General features: G+C 41.3%; 1 protein-coding gene across 1 annotated transcript in view; it reads left to right on the forward strand.

The window, feature by feature from the left end:
• The first annotated feature begins 5,534 nt into the window (after positions 1 to 5,534).
• The window catches only part of TNIP1 (TNFAIP3 interacting protein 1), a 32,081-nt gene continuing 18,218 nt past the window's right edge, over positions 5,535 to 19,397 (forward strand). The window contains exons 1-5 of the mRNA XM_053463477.1: positions 5,535 to 5,624; positions 15,718 to 15,896; positions 16,355 to 16,507; positions 17,024 to 17,118; positions 18,682 to 18,747. Coding sequence (XP_053319452.1) covers positions 15,761 to 15,896; positions 16,355 to 16,507; positions 17,024 to 17,118; positions 18,682 to 18,747 — 450 coding nt within the window. The 5' untranslated portion in view covers positions 5,535 to 5,624; positions 15,718 to 15,760. The remainder of the gene's footprint in view (positions 5,625 to 15,717; positions 15,897 to 16,354; positions 16,508 to 17,023; positions 17,119 to 18,681; positions 18,748 to 19,397) is intronic.

Here is a 19,397-nt window from a genome sequence, read left to right on the forward strand (position 1 = left end):
ATGTATTTTATTTTTCTTGCTATTCACTTGTTTTGCATTTATTTCCAGCGTTGATGCCAGTTTATCGTTTCCATCCACAAAGCTCCTTGTCCAGTTGGTCGATCAAGAATAAAAACGGTCGGTGTATTCTTCTTTTTACGGGGTTCTACTGACGTGAATCCACGGGAAGGATGCCTAAAACCTGGGAAGTCACACAGCCTGCATCCTTAAAATTTAGACGTTGGAGTTACGATACCATGAGGAGTGCTGTGTTTTTTGCATAAATTAAATGGAAATTTCCATATTTTTGTATAGAACTATGCTGCTTTGTGGTTATCAGGACTGAAATTTGACAGATTTAGCAGGTTGGAGCATGTTTTGCTACCCTGCTAATTCTGTACATGTCTGTCATTTTGGCAAACATTTGGGCTTGTGAAACCCTTATAAATGACCCCCATTGTTTCTAGCAAATGTTTTACCCTGCTTGAATGTTAGGTATTATTATAATGTGAAAATAAAAGGTAATGCAGCAGATGGAAGGTTACAGATATTTAATTACCTTTAGGTATGCAGTTAGGTATTTTCCCACAAGAGGCGGAAACTTTACACTTTGGCCTTAGTCTTAGAGTCTATTCCCTACAGCAGTGGGAGAGGCAACGTGTTATGGTTAGAGGAGCCATGGCCAGGGGTTATTCTTACTGCCGACGGGGTTCTTCCATATTTAAAAGGTTGCTTGCTTTCATCTGGACAGGTTAGGAAGAGCGTCCGCGTTGGGCAAGAGCACATGACCCTCCACCTGGAAGGTTTAAAAAGAGCATTCTGAATTATTAAGTTGTCTATCCTACCTAGGATGGATGGCTCTGGATAAGCTGCACAATGGCAGGGATGGCTGTATTTAAACTTTCACTTAAAAACCAGGTCTGCTGCCACATGACCGCATCGACAGAATCTCACGATTGTGCCGAATAGCAGAGAGGAGCTGCAGAGCGCACCTAAACACGTTACATGTTGCTGCGCAGATGCACTGCATCACCGCACATGTCCCACTCCAGTTGGCAGCGCTAACACCCCATATCAAATCATGATGCCACCACATTGGAACGGATGAAGCATATTAGCCCTGCCATGCTCCACCTTTTCCTGTCTATGAATTTTGAGGAAACATTTCTGTGGATGCTGGGCTTTATGTTACTCTGTAACTTTGTCTGTAAGCGGGTTGCAGTTTCATAAACATCATAATGAGGCCCCAACTCCTGCAAGAAGGATCAAGCTGACTTTTTATGATGTGTAGTTCCGCCTATAGCCTTTTCTGCAAAATGCATTTTTATCTCCTCCAACAAGCCAGCTTTTTCCCTTATTTTATATTCCAGGTCCCATACATCATTGTATCCAAAATGATCTACTCATTGGGATCTTTATGAAAGCATAGCTTCTGTGACGCTCCCTCAGTTTCTGAATTCATATTACTGCAAGCGATGTCTTGTGAAGAGGGTTACTAGAAAAACAAAGACTTTAAAGGCACAAGGAGGAATCTACTACAATCACTGCAAAAGGACAACAATGTCCACAATGTTGCCCTCGATTGGAAATTATAAAGTGTTGTAATGTCACTGTACACTCTCCTACTTGTGACCACTACCGCCGTATTACTAGATTACACAACAAGGAAATTAAAGTGAGACACACTTCACTTGAATCACAGGCTGCAAAATAGCATTTCTTGATGAACCAGAATAACATATAAAAACGGGGATATCTGAGCAAAAGTTAGCTCATGCCTTCCTAATGAAATATAAATAGTTAAAGAAGTCAAACCGGTAAATGGTAAGGCCCAGCCAAGATATCTATATACGTCTGTGTATAGGCACATCTGCTAGTGAACGTGTCCCTGAAATGTTGTATGATATATACAAAATTAGTACTTTCTTTTAAAGTACTTTATATATTTTTTTTTTATTTACAAATCAGACAGGCTCTGCAGCTCCATCTCCATTAGAGCTATAGAAGTAACTTTTCCTACCTGCAGACATCTTGTGCTTAGAACATCATTTTCTCACCACGTACCTGATTGGGTGCTTCTTCATGTTATAAAGAACGCAAATTAACCCCCTAAGGACCACGCATTTTCAGTTTCAGTTTTTGTTAACTGGTCATCTTGCACCCATGTCCTATTAGGGACATCTTTCAAGGTGGCCAATATAATTTACCCCATCAATATGTTTAAAAACTAGACACCCTAGGGTATTTCAAATGGTGGTATTTTAACACTTCCCAACCAATAATTCTACCACCAAGCTTTCTACTATCAACATTTTTGTGGTAGTTTTTGGTGTTTTTTTCACACACATTGCACTTCAGGTATGAATTTACAGCTCAAGGTATGTGTCACTGACAAAGAACACCTCAATATGTGTTCAGCAACATCTCTTAAGCACATTGATATCCCCCATGCATAGGTTTGCCAGGTTGTTTATGGGTAAAGGTCCCATTTGGGGGGTGCACATTTTTTAATTTTGAATTTTTACATTGGTTCAACCTGTGCCCATGTCCTCTTTTTGATATTTTGTAAGCCAGCCAATTCAATTTGTGATATTTTTGTGATATTTGTAATGCCAACCAACTCAATTTACCCCCATCAAATATTTTTTCTTTTAAACTAGACATCCCAGCATATTCCAGATATTACCACACAAAACAAATATGTGTTTTGCAATATTTCCTGTGTACAATCATACCACCGAAACATAGGTTTGTTGTGTTGTTTGGGGACTAAAAGGACACATTTGGGACACATGCATTTAATTTGTTCAACATAGAATTCTGCACCCATGTCATTTTTAAGATATCTTTGATGCTGGCCAATTCAATTTACCCCAATGTAACCATATATTTTTGAAAACTAGACACCCCAGAGTATTTTGAATGCAGTATTTAACTGGACGCTAAAATTCATCCACACTATAGGTATGGGGCATTTTAAACACATAAAAAATAATTCCCAACCTAAGACTAACCTAACCAATTGCCCACCTAATTAATAAAACAATACCCACCAAAAAAAATCTGACCAATGTACTGACCAAAGCAATCCGAGCAATAGCACAGGGTTGCATTAAAATATTTAAAAAGCTTTAAAATGTAAAAAAAAAAAGTAGGGGCACTAAAATATATAAAAAAGTAAAATAAAGTTTAAAAGAACACAGCGGATGGAAAGGGTTAATAAATTCTATAATTTTTTTTTATAAAGTATATATACCTGTAGTTCGGTCACTCTCTGTACCCCACGATCAGTGTCAGAGTTGACTTTGTTGTGCGATTGCCAGGGATCGCTATGATTGGTTAATCGCAGCGATCAGCTAACCCCAGGATGTCCGATCGGGTCCAGGAGCTCTGCCGCAGTTGTAAGACCGAGTCCTGGACAGAGAGGTCTGCCACTAGAGCGAGGGATCGTGGGGTACTGTCGACCAGACGGCTGTCAAGCCCTGCCTTAGGAAGAAGCTACAGCTCCAGAGCTGCAGTTGAACAGCTCTGTGGTCTGCAGAAACCCCCCAGTGCATTTGCAATTTACTACGAGTACTCATCTATTACCGTTTCGGGTGATTGAAATACTTTCTAAGTATCTGATACACCTTTACGTGATCACAGTGAATCACGTGATTTCAAGAGCATAAGCAAAATGCACAAAGAGGAACACGCACTTCTCCTTTCACTTAAAGTGTGTTCCGCCTCCCGTACAATTGGGATTTTTGTTTCAACAGGAACTACGGTATTACTAGCTAGAACTTCAGTTTTGTTGAGGTTTCCTGAAGGCTTCTTCCATGTGTTACGCTTCACAACAATCATTCCCATGCCTTGTTGGTCTCATTTTAGGAGGAACTCTTCACTGTCTAGAAATCACTGCTGATGATGATGGGCCTTTGGGGCAGTTTTCATCTCCGTCAGGGTGGTATTTAGGTATGCTAGGACCGCTCTCAGGATTTGCATTGTCCAGAACAGAAAGAAGGGCACGTGAGGCTCCCACCTTCCTTTGTGTTTGCGGTCTATGTAAACCTAAAACAAGTAGGGTGTTGGGATATGACGTCACATCCCCACACTCCACTTCACTCACTACTGGATCGATAAGCATGAGGGAGACAGGTAAAGCGAAAGCAGAGCTGGGTGCTCCTTGGTACAGGGCCAGCAGCCAACTACATTGGTCTAGCCCCACCACTATAATCACCCCTCCGTCCTCCAATAAGCAGCAGGAGAAGGAGAGTTCCATACCCAAGGTTAGCCAAGGTCGGAATTGGTAATCCATACTATACCATACCATACTTTGCTGATCAGAGCGTCTCCCTCCTTTGGGACTGTGGCAATGATCAGAGGGTGAGGCTAGTCACAATAGGAACAGGGCTGGCTCCATTTACACTTCAAAAATGAAGGACAAGTGGGGGGGGGAGTAGATGGGAGTAGGCAGGAAGTAGGAAGAACCTGGGCAGGAAGCGGACATGAGTTCTGATTTGTGTGTCGGTTTTGAGGTTAGGTTCAGTAATATGCATTCTGTCAAAAAATGCAATTAAAAGTACTTACTTGATACAGAAAATGCAGCCTGGCGGCAACCTCTCCATGGTACAATTCTTTCGACTGATTTGCTTCTCCCCTTGATTGAAAATCATGGCTGTCCCGGAAAATTCAGGACTGTTGAGAGGTTTGAATCACCAGGACTTTTGGCACCTTCTAGTAATGATTTACATAACTCAGCGCGACATTTAGAAGAGCAATCGATTTATTTATAACAGCGATCCCTACTGTTTCTATAGCCATTAGTGTGGCTTTTAGGGACATATACCGAGCACACATTCTGAGCTCCTAGATGAGAGGACTGAGGAATGAGAATGAGACTGCTCCTTCCACTGAGGGATTTGGGTACTGGAAGGAGACTGCTCCTTCTACTGAGGAATTTGGGTACTGGAAGGAGACTGCTCCTTCTATTGGGGGATTTGGGTGCTGGGCAGAGACTGCTCCTTTCTACTGAGGGATTTAGGTCCTGGGCAGAGACTGCTCCTTCCTACTGAGGGATTTGGGCCCTGGGCAGAGACTGCTCCTTCTACTCATTGATTTAGGTCCTGGGCAGAGACTGCTCCTTTCTACTGAGGGATTTAGGTCCTGGGCAGAGAGTGCTCCTTTCTACTGAGGTACTTGGGTCCTGGGCAGAGACTGCTACTTTCTACTGAGGGATTTGGGTCCTGGGCAGAGACTGCTCCTTTCTACTGAGGGATTTGGGTCCTGGGCAGAGACTGCTCCTTTCTACTGAGGGATTTGGGTCCTGGGCAGAGACTGCTCTTTCTACTCATTGATTTAGGTCCTGGGCAGAGGCTGCTACTTCTACTCAGGGATGGAATACAGTCCTGATTACGGGGCTGCGTTTACCACATGCACCGTGTGTTCTCCGTGTTGCATTCATCCTGCACTACATACCAGCTGACTAAGGGGGCGCGCCGTGACTGGCAGATAAACCAATCAGAGAGGACCGGGGAATTCCGCAGGAAGTAATTAGTATTACCCTAAGAGTGAGGGGGGCATTGTGGCTGTTGTTTTGTAAAATGGTTTGTATTGCAAGCGTAAAGGATCAGACCAAGGCACAGGCAGAGGGGCGCGCAGACATGGTGAGTACCCGTCACACCCTGGGAGCGTATTGCTTTTATTCGCATGTATTGCTAGCTGTTTACATTGTCCGCATGCTGGGCCATGCGCTCTATTACCGTCAATATGTACTAAACGAGTAACGAGTCCACAAGTAATATCCTTTCACAGCAATCTGCATGCGGCGTCCCTGAGTCCTGATGCTGTCAGCTGCTACTCTCAACATGCTCAGCCAGCTAGTATATGGATTTATGATGTGAGGGTCATAAGTAATTGCACTGCTCCAGTTATTGCTCCCATTATGATCTGCAGTCCAGTGTCAGGAAGAGGGATACCAGTGGCACTTCAGCTACCAGGTCCTCAGACTCCCATTATGCTTAGGCAGCCAGCTGGCCGCTGTATTTGTAGGGGGGGTAATAAAGACTCCCATTATGCTCAGAGAGCCAATACACTGGTAGTCCTGGGCTGTTTCAGGAGCAAGGCTAGGTAAACTCTGCCACCCCAGCTGCTGTGGTCTAACTCCCACTATGCTGAACCAGCCATCATATTCATGTGCAGGTTTAGGTATGTAAAAAAAAAAAAAGGATTATGACACCTACTATTCCCAGCCACTCATTGTATCCAGCACTCAAGTTAGTGAACCTGTGGTTGTGGAGGGCAGTGAATCCCATCATGCTGAGGCAGGCGCTGCAGTTGCTGTAGCGGGAACCGCATCATTTCTGTTGATATTTAGCGATATATATTTTTGGTCTGGGTGCTTTGTATTAGTTTTGGATAAATACTTATCGTGGGAAAACGGTAAAGATGTTTTTTGCTTATTTATAGAATATTCAGCTACTGAAGATGTCAAATATTTATTTTATAAACTTTTAAAAACCTTTTTAATGTATAACGGCATTAAAACTGCGATTGATTTAGTACTAATACTCAAGTACATGTATATATTTACCACTTGGACTAAACATCTGAGATTTTAATCTAAAAGGGGAATCCTGCTCTCTCGCTAATGGAAAAAGATGCTCATTATTCATAAAGTGTTATTTATTTTACTGTTTTACTTTACCGAAACGGTGGTGGATCAACGGAACAGCCTCCCGTCAGAGGTGGTAGAAGATATTACAATGAGGGAATTTAAACATGGGATAGACATAAAGCTATCTTGAGTCTAAGCTGAGACCGAGGAATGATTAGAGGTTACTTGTTATTATAAATTTATTTTATATGGTGCCATCATATTCCGCAGCGCTGTACAATGGGTATACCTGTTTCTTGTGTGTAAATGTAACTCTGAGGCTATACAGAGATATACGCTGTACACTGAACGATCTGGTGGGTCACGCGAGTAAACGGGGGTCTCTTGATGGGTCCAGGCGAGTAGCGTTTGGGCCGCTTGCTAATAGAGGAGGCCGTGTATAGGGCCGGCTCTGGATCGGACCCCTCTGGACCACCCGACAATACACAGGTATGTTTTTTCATACGTGTATCGGGGCAGTTTTTGGTTACTTTTAAGCTGAGTTTTTGACGCTTAACCCCTTAATGACCAGTGACGTGCCCTAAAGCTTGTAAATATACTTTTTAATAACACTGCGACGATATCTGATTGTCTTCGAACCTCCGACTTTTGTTCTTGATGAATGAAAATGTGGTCACAATCGGCAAAATGATTTATTATAATTTTTTCTTTAAAAAAAAAACCAAAAACTCCCTGGTTCTTAAGGGGTTAATACTTTGCCTTAACTTACATTGTTCCGATATATATATTTTTTTTTTTACTTTGTTTTAGAACGGGCTTTGTTTTTTTACTTTGTTTTAGAACCAGCTTTGTTTTTTTTTACTTTGTGGAACTAAACTGGCTGGCTGCTTGAATTTTCAATCTGGGCAAACGTCACACGATAGATTATTATTATTATTATTATGAATAATAAGTGTAATGGACCATTATTGGGCGTTTAGGATCTTCTTTGGAATCGCAACATCTGTAGTGCGTTGGGTTTCTTTTAAAACCCGGACTGTGTAATGGATTGTCCTAATTTAGGTCATTTTGTACCGGGAATACTTAATGGTCATGTGATACAAGAACAAGCACTGATAGGTTGTCGCCTTTAACAGTTTCTCTGTTATAGTTATGTGATTAAGCTATCAGAGGACAGACTCAAAATACAGATCTGTAACGTATATTCGCTTAACATTCTAGAGAGTGCAAATAATGTGTCAAAGTGGAACAGCACCTTTAAGTAAGAGTATTCATTTCTGGAGTATGGGACGCAGCAAACTAGGAAATGAGTCTTAGCGTTGCTGGCTCAGGCTTCTGGAGTAGGTTTAAAACACTGTAGGGAGCATGAATCGAGAATATCAATGTTTTTGGGGAGGAATAATCATCTTTATTCTGAGAGCAGAATACATCTGCTCCTCTGGTATGTATTTTTGGGTTGTTTTTTTAGTAAACAATCTTTTATAGGTTTATTCGCAGTAGACTTGTTCATTTAAATTTGTGTAAATTCCCATAATTTTGGTAAATTCTGTGATTCGTACAAAGCAACAAGACCAATCTAGATATGATTTGAATATTATTATTATTAATAATATTATGTATATTATTGGTTTATAAAGCCCCATCATATTACGCAGCTCTGGAAAAGTATATTTTAGTGTGTGCGCCCGTGGGCTAGATCAGACATACAAGTCTGACACTGGCCCCTTGGGCATTTGTACAGGTTGCCAGATGGCCAGTCCAGACCTGTGCACAGTAGTATGATTTGCTGGATCCACGTGTGTATATACCGTATTTGCTCGATTATAAGACGACCCTGATTATAAGACGACCCCCCAAAATCTGAATATTAACTTAGGAAAAAAAGAAAAAGCCTGAATATAAGACGACCCTAAAGGAAAAAAGTTTTACCAGTAAATGTTAATTCATGTAAACTATTTTTTTTAATAAAAGCTATGATTGAGAAAAATATTTTTTTTTGTTTTTATTTCTTGTATTTTCCAACCTGTCCCCCAGTTACGCACATCTGCCCCCAGGCTTGCCACACCAATATGGCACTGTGGCCCATGATATGCCTTTTGACCCCCTATGTGCCACTCTGGCTCCAGAAATGCCTTATACCCCTATATTCCATTCTGGCATTTAGGGGGTTAAAATGCATATTATGGGGCAGAGTGGCATATAGGGAGGTATAAGGCATTCCAGGAGGCAGAGTGGCATTAAGGGAGTTAAAAGGCATTGTATAGAGCACTCTGCCTCCAGAAATGCCTTATACCCCTATATGCCACTCTGGCATTTAGGGGGTTAAAAGGCATATTATGGGGCAGAGTGGCATATAGGGAGGTATAAGGCATTCCAGGAGGCAGAGTGCAGTATTAAATGCCCCCTTAACGCCACTCTGCCTCCTGAAATGCCTTATACCTCCCTATATGCCACTCTGCCCCATAATATGCCTTTTAACCCCCTAAATGCAGCGGTGCGGGGGATCTGGATCTTAGTCTCATAATCAGACCTCTATTTGAGGTCTGATTAGAAGACGACCCCGATTATAAGACGAGGGGTATTTTTCAGAGCATTTGCTCTGAAAAAAACCTCGTCTTATAATCGAGCAAATACGGTATATATATAGGGACCTTTATAAGCTTATATGTAGTGATTTTCATTAAATCTCTCTAACCGATAACCATAAAAGAGTAGGTGACAAATCTGGATTACTGCAAAAAAAAAAAAAAAAAAAACAATTCTATATGTATGTAAAACGCAACCTAAATCCATACCATGAGAGCAGCAGCATTCGGTTCTTGGAATCGGAATGATTATTCCTCCTCAAAAATGTGTGGAAAGTTGACATTCTGTATTTGTGCTTCCTACACTGCTTTCAACTAATTCATTGTCCTTGCTCCAGAAGTGTGTGTCAGTGCTGTAAAGCTTGGAAAGAGTTAGGGTCTTTCCGTGACCACATTCTTTCCGGAATTTTATAAGCTAAACATCGTGTGGCCGCTTTTATTTGGGATCGGGTCTGAAAAACCCAAAGGTTTGTAGACATAGGGACTTTTTTATATATATTTGTTGTGACTTGGCCTTCCGGTGTCTTGTATCGCGTAACCAGAAGACACCACACTCTGAGATGGTTGGTCAGGTCTACAATCATGTCACACACGTGTCTGCTATCCATCCGGTGTGAAGGTTACTGACCGCTGTGCTTTAGGCTTGGCACGATATATAAAGTTATCACAGTCTTCATTTAGCGTTTAAAACACAGCGCTCAAAGTAGCTGCGTTCTCTTGATCATGTGATATTAAGGCTTTTCCCCTTCTTCTGGCTTCCATACTGAACCCCACACTAGAGGACTGCTTTGGGAGGCGGGTCCCAGCGCGGGCGGTCAGGCACTGTACCTGCGGGTCCCGGTAATCCCGCGCAGTCCCGCAAGGCTGCCTTCGTGCTGCTCCCTTGCAGTGTCTCCTCTCTTGCTCCGCCCAGGAAGAAGGCAGAGTCACGGTAAGTGATGTCACATCACGTGACTCTGCCTTCTTTTCCGGGGCGGAGCAAGAGAAGAGATGCTGTGAGGGAGCAACTCGAGGGCAGCCTTGTGGGACTGGGCATAAAATCTGCAGTTCAGGTAAGGAGGTGGGCTTGATTGGCCACAAATGTGGCGGGACTGGGCGGGATTGGCCACAAATGTGGCGGAGCGGAACACCCACATTGCAGGAGCGGGCGGGATTGGGCAAAAAATCTGCGGGGGCAGGATTAAAAAAGCAGTCCCGCGCAGAGCTCTGCCCCACACCACTTTGTGGATGCGCACAGAAAAGAAACCTGTCTGAGTGTCAATAATGTAGATACTATTGCTCCTAACACCATATTCCGACTCTCACACACTCATGCTAACACCATATGCTCGCTCACTCACTCAAGACCATACACTTATACATTCCCGCAATTCATTTTATGACATATAGTGAATCCTATATTAGATACCGGTGTATAGAACATTTATTCGAAAGGTAACTAGAATGTGTATATGGCTGCATGATTTGGGGGTATTGTTGAGTGTTTGTGGTAGTCAGTTAAAGGAGTTTGAAAGTTCCTAGACAGAACATTGTTCACCATCTCCAGTCTTCAAGACCTCACAATAATTTATTGTTTGGAAATCTTCCAAAGCAGTGAAAATGCTGATCTAAGAAGAAACATTTGCTTTCAGAAAGTTTTGATCAAGTAGCTTCTGTGTGAAACCTCCGATCACATGATTCTGACAAAAATGTTTTTTGGCATTACTTGTTCTGATTATTAACCTTGTGTGTGTTGAGATAGCATGTGGGCATCGGAGCTACTTGGTGAGATTGTAAGACTGTAGCCTAACAAACTGGAAACTTGTGTTGTGTCACCCAAAAACATCGTACATTGTGGTGACAAAAGCTATTTACGGAAAATGATTTCTTTTTTAGAAGGCGATTACAACAAAGTAGACATGGTCTGATGCATTTCCAAGGATGCAAATATTTGTTGTCTGGGCCTCGTAGTTTCCATATGAGTTTTCTGGAAAGTATCAACTGAAAGGTCATTAAAGATCTTGAGTAGCATGTTCTCTAAGAATACCGCAGAGGAGAATAAAACTTAAAGTAGACATATTTTTATGGCGATTGTTTCCACATCCTTTGTTGGGGTTAGGCAAATTACCATGGAGAAACCTGGGCAAACGAGGTCCGGACGGATGCTCACCGTTAAGATCATTTAAGCAGAGCCGTAGCTAGCTCCTTCTGCACCCAAGGCAAGAATGGAAAATTGCGCCCCCCGGCTATTTTTTTTTTACAGAGGTTGTTTTATTTACACTGCCCTTACATACACCTGTCCATAAACACACATACACGTTGCCTTCACACACACCTGCCCATTAACACACACATATGCATACACTGCCTTTACACACGACTGCCCATAAACACACATATACACGTACACTGCCCTTACACACACCTGCCCATTAATACGCATATACACATACACACACATATACACATGCATATATACATATACACTGCCTTAACACACACCTGTCCATAAACACACATACACGCTGCCTTTACACACACCTGCCCATTAATACGCATATACGCATACATTGCCCTTACTCACGACTGCCTTTACACACACACATACACACACCATCTTACCAGCATACAAATACCTACACTGCCCTTACACACACGTATACACATACACTGCTCTTACACACACCTGCCCATTAATACACATATACACATACATTGCCCTTACACACACATACACACACCAGCTTACAAACATCCAAATACCTACACTGCCCTTACACACACACACACACAGACTGCCCATACACACAAATATATACACATGACTGCCCATTAATAGGCATATACACATGTCTGCCTTTACGCACACACGTGTATACACATACACTGCCTTTACACACACTTCCATCATCTTCTGTCTTCCATCCTGGCCTCAGCTTTAGTGCTCCCTCATCACTACGTGCCGGCTATTGATACAGAGCGCCAGGCTGACGCATCATTTGCTGGTGCGTAGTGATTAGGGAGCACGGAAGCCGAGGTCTGAATTGACAGACCTTGCTCTGCCTTATGTTGGGCTGGTTAGAGGGGGGATTGTGCTATCCCCAACCAGCCCTGCTCATCGGAAACCTCCTCCCCAAACCAGTGCTGATGGTGCCTGGGTGCACACTGCCCACGGGGTTGCCTGATGAGCAGGGCTGGTTGGGGAGAGCACAACCGTGCCGCTGCCTCGCCAGGGGAGGCGGCCTTTCCTCTCGCCCCCTCCAGTATAGAATCGCTAATGTTTTTTTAGGGGCTTCATAGTGAATCACATTGCTGGCAGTAATGTGATTCACCACGGAGCCCTGTTGAGCTGGTTAGGGAGATCTGTGATCTTCCCAACCAGTCCTGGAGGCTGCAGCTGCTGATCAGGCGGCTGTGCGCCCCCTCGCACCTGCGTCCGAGGCAGATGCCTCACCCGCCTCGCCTCGCCCTTCCTATGGCACTGCATTTTAGCATGTGTGAATATCATCTGCACTTTTGTGACTAGCAAACCACTAACTTATTTTGTAGGACTGTCCTCGGCTGAGCTAGAGTACACTTATTTTTGGCAATGTGACAGGTGGGATCAATTGGATATAGAATAAAAATTGGACCTGGTGATCACCTACTTAACAAGCACCATAATACTTCAAACCATCCTGTAGTCCTGGTTTGGGGACTCTGTCCTGCTGTCTTGGGCGGCTGTCCCGCATTTGCCAATGGTGAACATGAAACACTTAGGGAGTTCTGATCTCCCCAGATGGCTTAGGGAGTTGTAAAATACAATATTTGCTCGATTATAAGACAAGGTTTTTTTTTCAGAGCAAATGCTCCTTGAGAAGGCCCTTGAGGATGTCCACTGTGCAGTTGCCCTGATTCGGACACCTGAAATGTTGGAGGGTATGACATTGTACTATTCAGATACTACCGGCTGTAATTTGAGTTATTTGGATACCCCATCAACCTAAAGAGAAAATCCGTTCCTATAAATAATTATAAAATTGGCATCAATACTATACATTTTTTTATGGTAGCATCTTTACACCAGCATAGCTTTTTAACTTATGTATTTGCTGTCTTGTGTGTGTGAATATATACCATAGCAGGCATATGATCCAAGGAATACTTGATTGGCAGTTGTGTATAAGCACTGATTCTGATAAAAAGCCTTTTCAAACTTTATATCGATGGTTGCTATGGGAATAAGACCACTTTCCAAACCTTGCACCAAAATCATGTTTAATGCCTAACCTCCAATGAATCTATGTAAAAGCTCTGCAGAACCAAAGTCATACGGTGCGATCTGATCTGCTCTTGGCGTACGGAGGAAGCTGACTCAGGCCAAGCCGACTTATGTGGATGTTTTTTTTTCCTGGTTACTCAGTTTCATGGAAATTCCACAGCAGTCACTTGCATGATGTTCAACAGGTTGTTCCCCTTACTATTACTCAACAATCTCCGACTCATCAAGAAGTCCTTTGAATGCCTTTCATTTGGTCGCTTTGATATTTTAGAGTTTGTTTTATTTATTCATTCATTCAGAATTTTGTCCCTTGGCAATTTATTAGCTGATCTAATGTGTTGTCAAGAAGAAAAAAAAATGTCCTTATGGCATGAACAGATACTTAACACCAAGTCAGGATTCCTATCGTAACGTAAAATATAACAATAGAGTGCCAGCAGATCTATTACAAAAGGGTCACGTAAAAAGCATCATAATCTGTTATTTGGGATTTTTACCAGTACAAACCATACAAATTGAAGGCAGGGGTCCCTGTTTTTAATGGGGAAATGTCAAATTCACAAATTTGTTTTAATAATTATATTAGGGCTTTGTTTTTTGATGTTTTTTGTAATCGTTTTGGAGATTTGTGGAGTAAAATAAATTTGGCTAAAGCAGCATATGTGTATAACCCCCCCCCCACACACACACACACACATTTTAGATGTCCAGATCTGGATACATATGTTAAGGGGTGTTGATAGAGACAGAAATGGGGGGCTTTGAGGTATGGGCACATACCCGCCTTACCTGAAAAACCACATTGAGGTGCTCTTCTGTAGAACTTCTCAAGGTGGTCAGGTTGGAGCTACCTCTGATGTTACAGTTCCCTGGGCCAGTCAGACCAGATCAGAGGATCTCCCCAACTTGTCCATGATACAGAAGACTGGGACACTCGGTATGCTCAATTAATACTCGCCTTCCCATTCAATGAATTCTCTCCACTCCCTAAAGTCTGAACAAATCATTGCCAGTCATCTTCAACTGAGCAACTTTACAAATGGTGAGCAATCACTTTGTAGAGGAAGAAGTCTAATGATGCACATAAGGAACAGGAAGGTACTATTGACTTCAGTTATAAAGAAGCATTTTGTTTCATGTGTTTATCCTTTACTTTGTACTTTAATATGTCAGGAAGTGACGGGACGTTCCCTGATTGTAAATTATAGGGGTTGGATAACCAAACCATTGAAGGTTCAGCAGAAAGTGGCTGCGAATTACCTTGGTGTCTGTTAGTGTGTTGTACGTGTGTGTATATATTGTGCACACGAGATGTAAACCTGCATCTGACCTTGCGGTGATTATATTACATTTATTTATATAGCACTGTTTTGTCTAGCGTGTGCGTGTTTCTGATAACACGTTAAGACATGTTGGCTCAGGAGGAGGAGGAGCGGTCTCCGGTCTTGTAAGCTTACAGTCTTGTTGAGAGAGGATGAGACACGGTGTAATTAATGATTTATGTAGCGCCATCATATTCCGTAGCCAATCTGGAATGAAATAAATTTAATTATCTATATCGGAGATTGACAAACAGGGATTTTTTTTGTCTTTTTGTGTCCTTTTTTTCTTCCCCAATCATGTCCTCGTTTTTTTATACATTTTTATACTGCAGTTAAAGGATTTTTATTGGGACAGTATGACATAAAACACACCTTCTTCAATGTTGCGTCACTTTGTACAGTACCGCGGTTGACGCCTTCATGCCAAAGGGTATTTTACATCATAACGACTCAAGCTAGCATGTTTAAGCCTTATTCCTCTTTTGTGTTTTAGTGCACCTGTCCAAGATTAAAACTCTTTCAAGGTTTCATGTTAAACCATATTCATGCTAATAAATATTATTTATTAGCATCAAAATATAAAAAAGTTTAACTTTTTGCAGGGTGAAGCAAGGGCCATTAGGCGCCCAGCATGGGTCAAGTAACTTGCATTACGTAACCACGCTGGGCATTTCACGGATGCTGGATTCACCGTGATGTCCCTGGCAAGTTTTTTTTTGTTTTTTGTGAGGGTGCAGTAAACGAGAGAGGAAATTACAGCTAAACACTGCAAAAATGTCAAAAAACAGCCATTGTCAAGATTTCAAAAACTGTCGGTCATCAAGGGGTTAAAGTGCTCTGCGACTACTTTACTTTAATGTATGTGCTTCCAAAACAAAAATGTGTGAAATAGTAACATTATTTTAGAACTCACAGTCAATAATGTCCCATTGTACACGGGTTACATATATAACGCAGTGCAAAAGGAGTCATTCTATAAATTTTCTTCTATTCTAGAAAATAGTGGATTGGGCCGTTGTTGTGTTTGTATGAACGATTCATGGAAGGCAAAGGACCCTACAGAATATATGATCCGGGTGGGAACAGAAGTAATCTGCCAACGCATTCCGCATTAAAGGTGTATCCAAGAGACCAGAGAGCGTTAATGGAAAACATGGAAGGAATCAAAAGCCTGGGTAACCATTTCCAACATTATTCCATCATACTCTTACATGATGTCATATGTATGTTTTTCCTTTTGCGGAAGTACCTGGATAACGAAACCGAGGAGACTTAGAATTACTGCCGCAAATCTGAATAAAAGATTACATTACATTATGAGGCGAAGTCTTTTTTTTTTTTCTTTCTTGTAGGATAATTTATTTTCTTAAGAAAAAAAAAATAAAAAACCTTTGAGCAAGGTTTGTGCCATTCTATATTTGTTTTTGTGCCATTCTATATTTTGATACTGCATTTTTGTTGACCCTCTTATATCGATCATCTCGCACACATGCTCCTCCGTCAGTTTCACTTTTCTTTTTTGCGATCTTCGCTTTCGTTTATGCCGTACCTGCCCTCGTCGATCACTTTCCAGTTTCTGTTTTCATATAAGTCCTACGTTCAGATCTTGAGCTTCGTTCTCTCGTTCATGTAGGAGATCTTTTAGAAGAGTCGCAGAATGAAGCCAGTAAGCTCCGCCACAAAGCAGAAGCGCTTGTGAAGGAAAACAAACATTTGGAGTTGTTTTCCATTGATCATGAAACACCTTCTGCAGAAGAGGCTGTACACACCAAACGGATAGAGCCAGGTTAGTTGTCAGAAACTATACTGTATTTTATGTTGTTGTCTTTGTACACTTAAGGTCCATGTTATTGATAGGTACAAAATCGCTTTATTCACTTTCTAGAAAGATTTCATTGTTCATTCGGTTACAGTGGCATTAGGCATTCATACACTTCTACTCTCCCCAAAACACTGTACTCTTGGGGACTCTGCTGTGCTTTTGACCTATTCGCTTGCTAGACCAACTAACATGCAGTGATAGACAAAACACAGGAGGTTAAGGACGCTACAGAAAATACGGCACAAAGGAGCAGTAACTTCATTTTTTGGCTAACTGCAATGAATGTAAGTTGCTTAGCAGACTTGGCCCAGCATAGTAATTGTGTCGATGCAGTGTTTTAGGTCACCTTTAACTCACACTGCATTGAACAAACCCCAATATCAGATGATCTTGCGTGAGTCCATTTTTATGTGAAATGGCTAATAGTGATTTCTGCTTTCATTCTTTTGCTTAAGCTTTTTTTTCTTTCACTTTTTTCAGGGAAGACAAATAGCTTCTTTGAAGATCAAATTTCAGACATGAATGACCACGCAAATCTCACTGCCCCCAAGGCTGATCATAAAACTTCACCGAGTGTAAGTACCTATCTCTAACATCCCAGGACCGCTTTGTTACCTCTTGTGGTGGGATAATAGTCAGAGCAGTTCTTTTCTTTATTTCTGGAAACACCGACCGGTTTCGGCGTGAACAAACAAATAAGGGCATTTGTTCACGCCGAAACCGGTCGGTGTTTCCAGAAATAAAGAAAAGAACTGCTTTGACTGTTATCCTGGCTGGTGTTTCTACTTTATTCTGGTTTTTGATTGAGGGTGATACATTTGTATCCATATGTGTATTAATATTTTAATACATTTAAGCCACCAACCATCTTGTCCTATAATTTCTCCTTCTTTGAAATATACGTCCTGCCTCATCCTCGTATATTTTAATGCTTTCACCGTATACCATCTGCACTCGCACGCATAGCCGTAGGAGTCAGGCTGCATGGCATAACAGTCTACCTCTGTTGGGCATCAACAAATCACAGTTAATAATTATTTTCATTCTGTTGGAAGCCGAGCAGCCCGTTTTTCTCCCACCTCTTCTGTATTGAGGAACTTATTTACACCAACAAAACTGAAGAGATCTAGTTGAGTTTGGACATATTGATCGAAGTCAGACCCCCGGATCTCACTGCAGGGGCATGAGGGGCAATCCGCATCTGGATCACAGTCTACAAGCTGATAATGCCCAACAGAAGCTTGTAACTTAATTGTCTCCAAATTTTGTAAGATATATATGTATATATATATATTTTAAAGTTTTGCAGCACTTCAACGGTTAGTGAGTGAAGTGTTTTGTAAGAATATTGTTTTGTGCAGTAATTGGCGTGTGGGATCCCTGCCCTGTTTATTAGCGGCTGATTACTGAATGTCCTGGTTTAGAATGTGGTATGCAGGTACTCCCATGTCAATGACTAAGTCATGTAAACATCTTCTCCTTGACTTCATGTGACATGAGCAGATGCCTCTTACCGAGGCTTTCTATACGTTTTACAAAGAGAATTCTTACTGAAGGGGCATTTCCCAAGCTCAGAAACTTAGCCCAGGTGGATGCAGTAAGGTAATAGAGCTATTACGGGTTGGATGTCCTCGGTTTAGCTTATTGTATATTAATTTGCATTTAGTTTTTTGCTCGTTTAGAGATCTCATTTATTTATGTATTCTGAGATATTCTGAGATCAGAGCGGGACTGGTTGAAGAAAAAACACTTTTTTTGGAATAGAAATAGCATATTCTAATTTTAAAAGACCACAACATTCATTTTAATGTTTAAGGAAAGGCTTGTTAATAATCACCAACAGTCAAGGTAGTTTCTGTAAATTTTAAGTAACTTTCTGTTACTTAGTTACTTTGGAGTTTGAGGATAAATATTTGATGTATGAACGTTCAACCGAAGTGTCACGTTGTTGCATAGAGAAAAAGGAAGCAAATAACATTTTCAAAATGAAAATTTGTTTCCAATAATATCCAGTCTGTGATTTGTTAGAAGCGTCTTTTGTTGAAATGCCTTCCGTTAGTATTCTATAGGTTTCTCTTATATATTCTTGTTTTTCTTGTAGTTTTGTAATTTCATAACATCTCCCTTATTTTTCTCAGGAAACATCTTCAGAGTTTGAAATCCTGAATAAATTTGAGAAGAAAACTCTTGAAACCAGAAAGCCGGTGAGTTTAGGGACACGGGATTATCAAAAGCGTCACATTTTTTTTATTTTTTTTTTCCTAATTATGGCAAAAGAAAAACATATCAAAATAGAGATGTATTACAAGTTAATTGTAAAGATATACGCATCTTATCAATTGTGTGTTTCTCGTTCCTAGGTATCGTCTAGGCAGCTTGTAAAATACGGAAATAAGAGAGTTATTGTTCTGACCACAAAATACACAATATGAAATAAAAGAATATAATATTTTAAAATCATAAAACTTATCGTGATGAGACACCCTGGGGTATTTAATAAGAGCCATTTTGCCACTTTTTAGGAAGCCATGTTTTTATCAATATCTTTTAAAGTTTAATTTCTTCCGGTTAAATCTCATTCTTTGTAATTCTGATTTTCATTTTTTGCCCAGAAAAATAACTGCATAAAATCTCTGGTTTATGTTCAGTACAAAGGTTTTATTATTTTGTTATATATTTTATGTATATGTCTCTGGTGTTCCCCTACCCAGCAATCAGCTGGTTCCCCTCTACAGTTGTCGGGGGATTTTACAGATACCCCTCTGGTCGCTGCCTTATGGCAGCTGTGTCATAGTCAGTGAGTTGCTGTGGCAGGAGACTCAATCTGGGTCTCGACATTCGCTGCTAATCGCTG

This window comes from Spea bombifrons, chromosome 4 (genome assembly GCF_027358695.1).
Source record: "Spea bombifrons isolate aSpeBom1 chromosome 4, aSpeBom1.2.pri, whole genome shotgun sequence".
Classification (NCBI taxonomy): Eukaryota; Metazoa; Chordata; class Amphibia; order Anura; family Pelobatidae; genus Spea; species Spea bombifrons.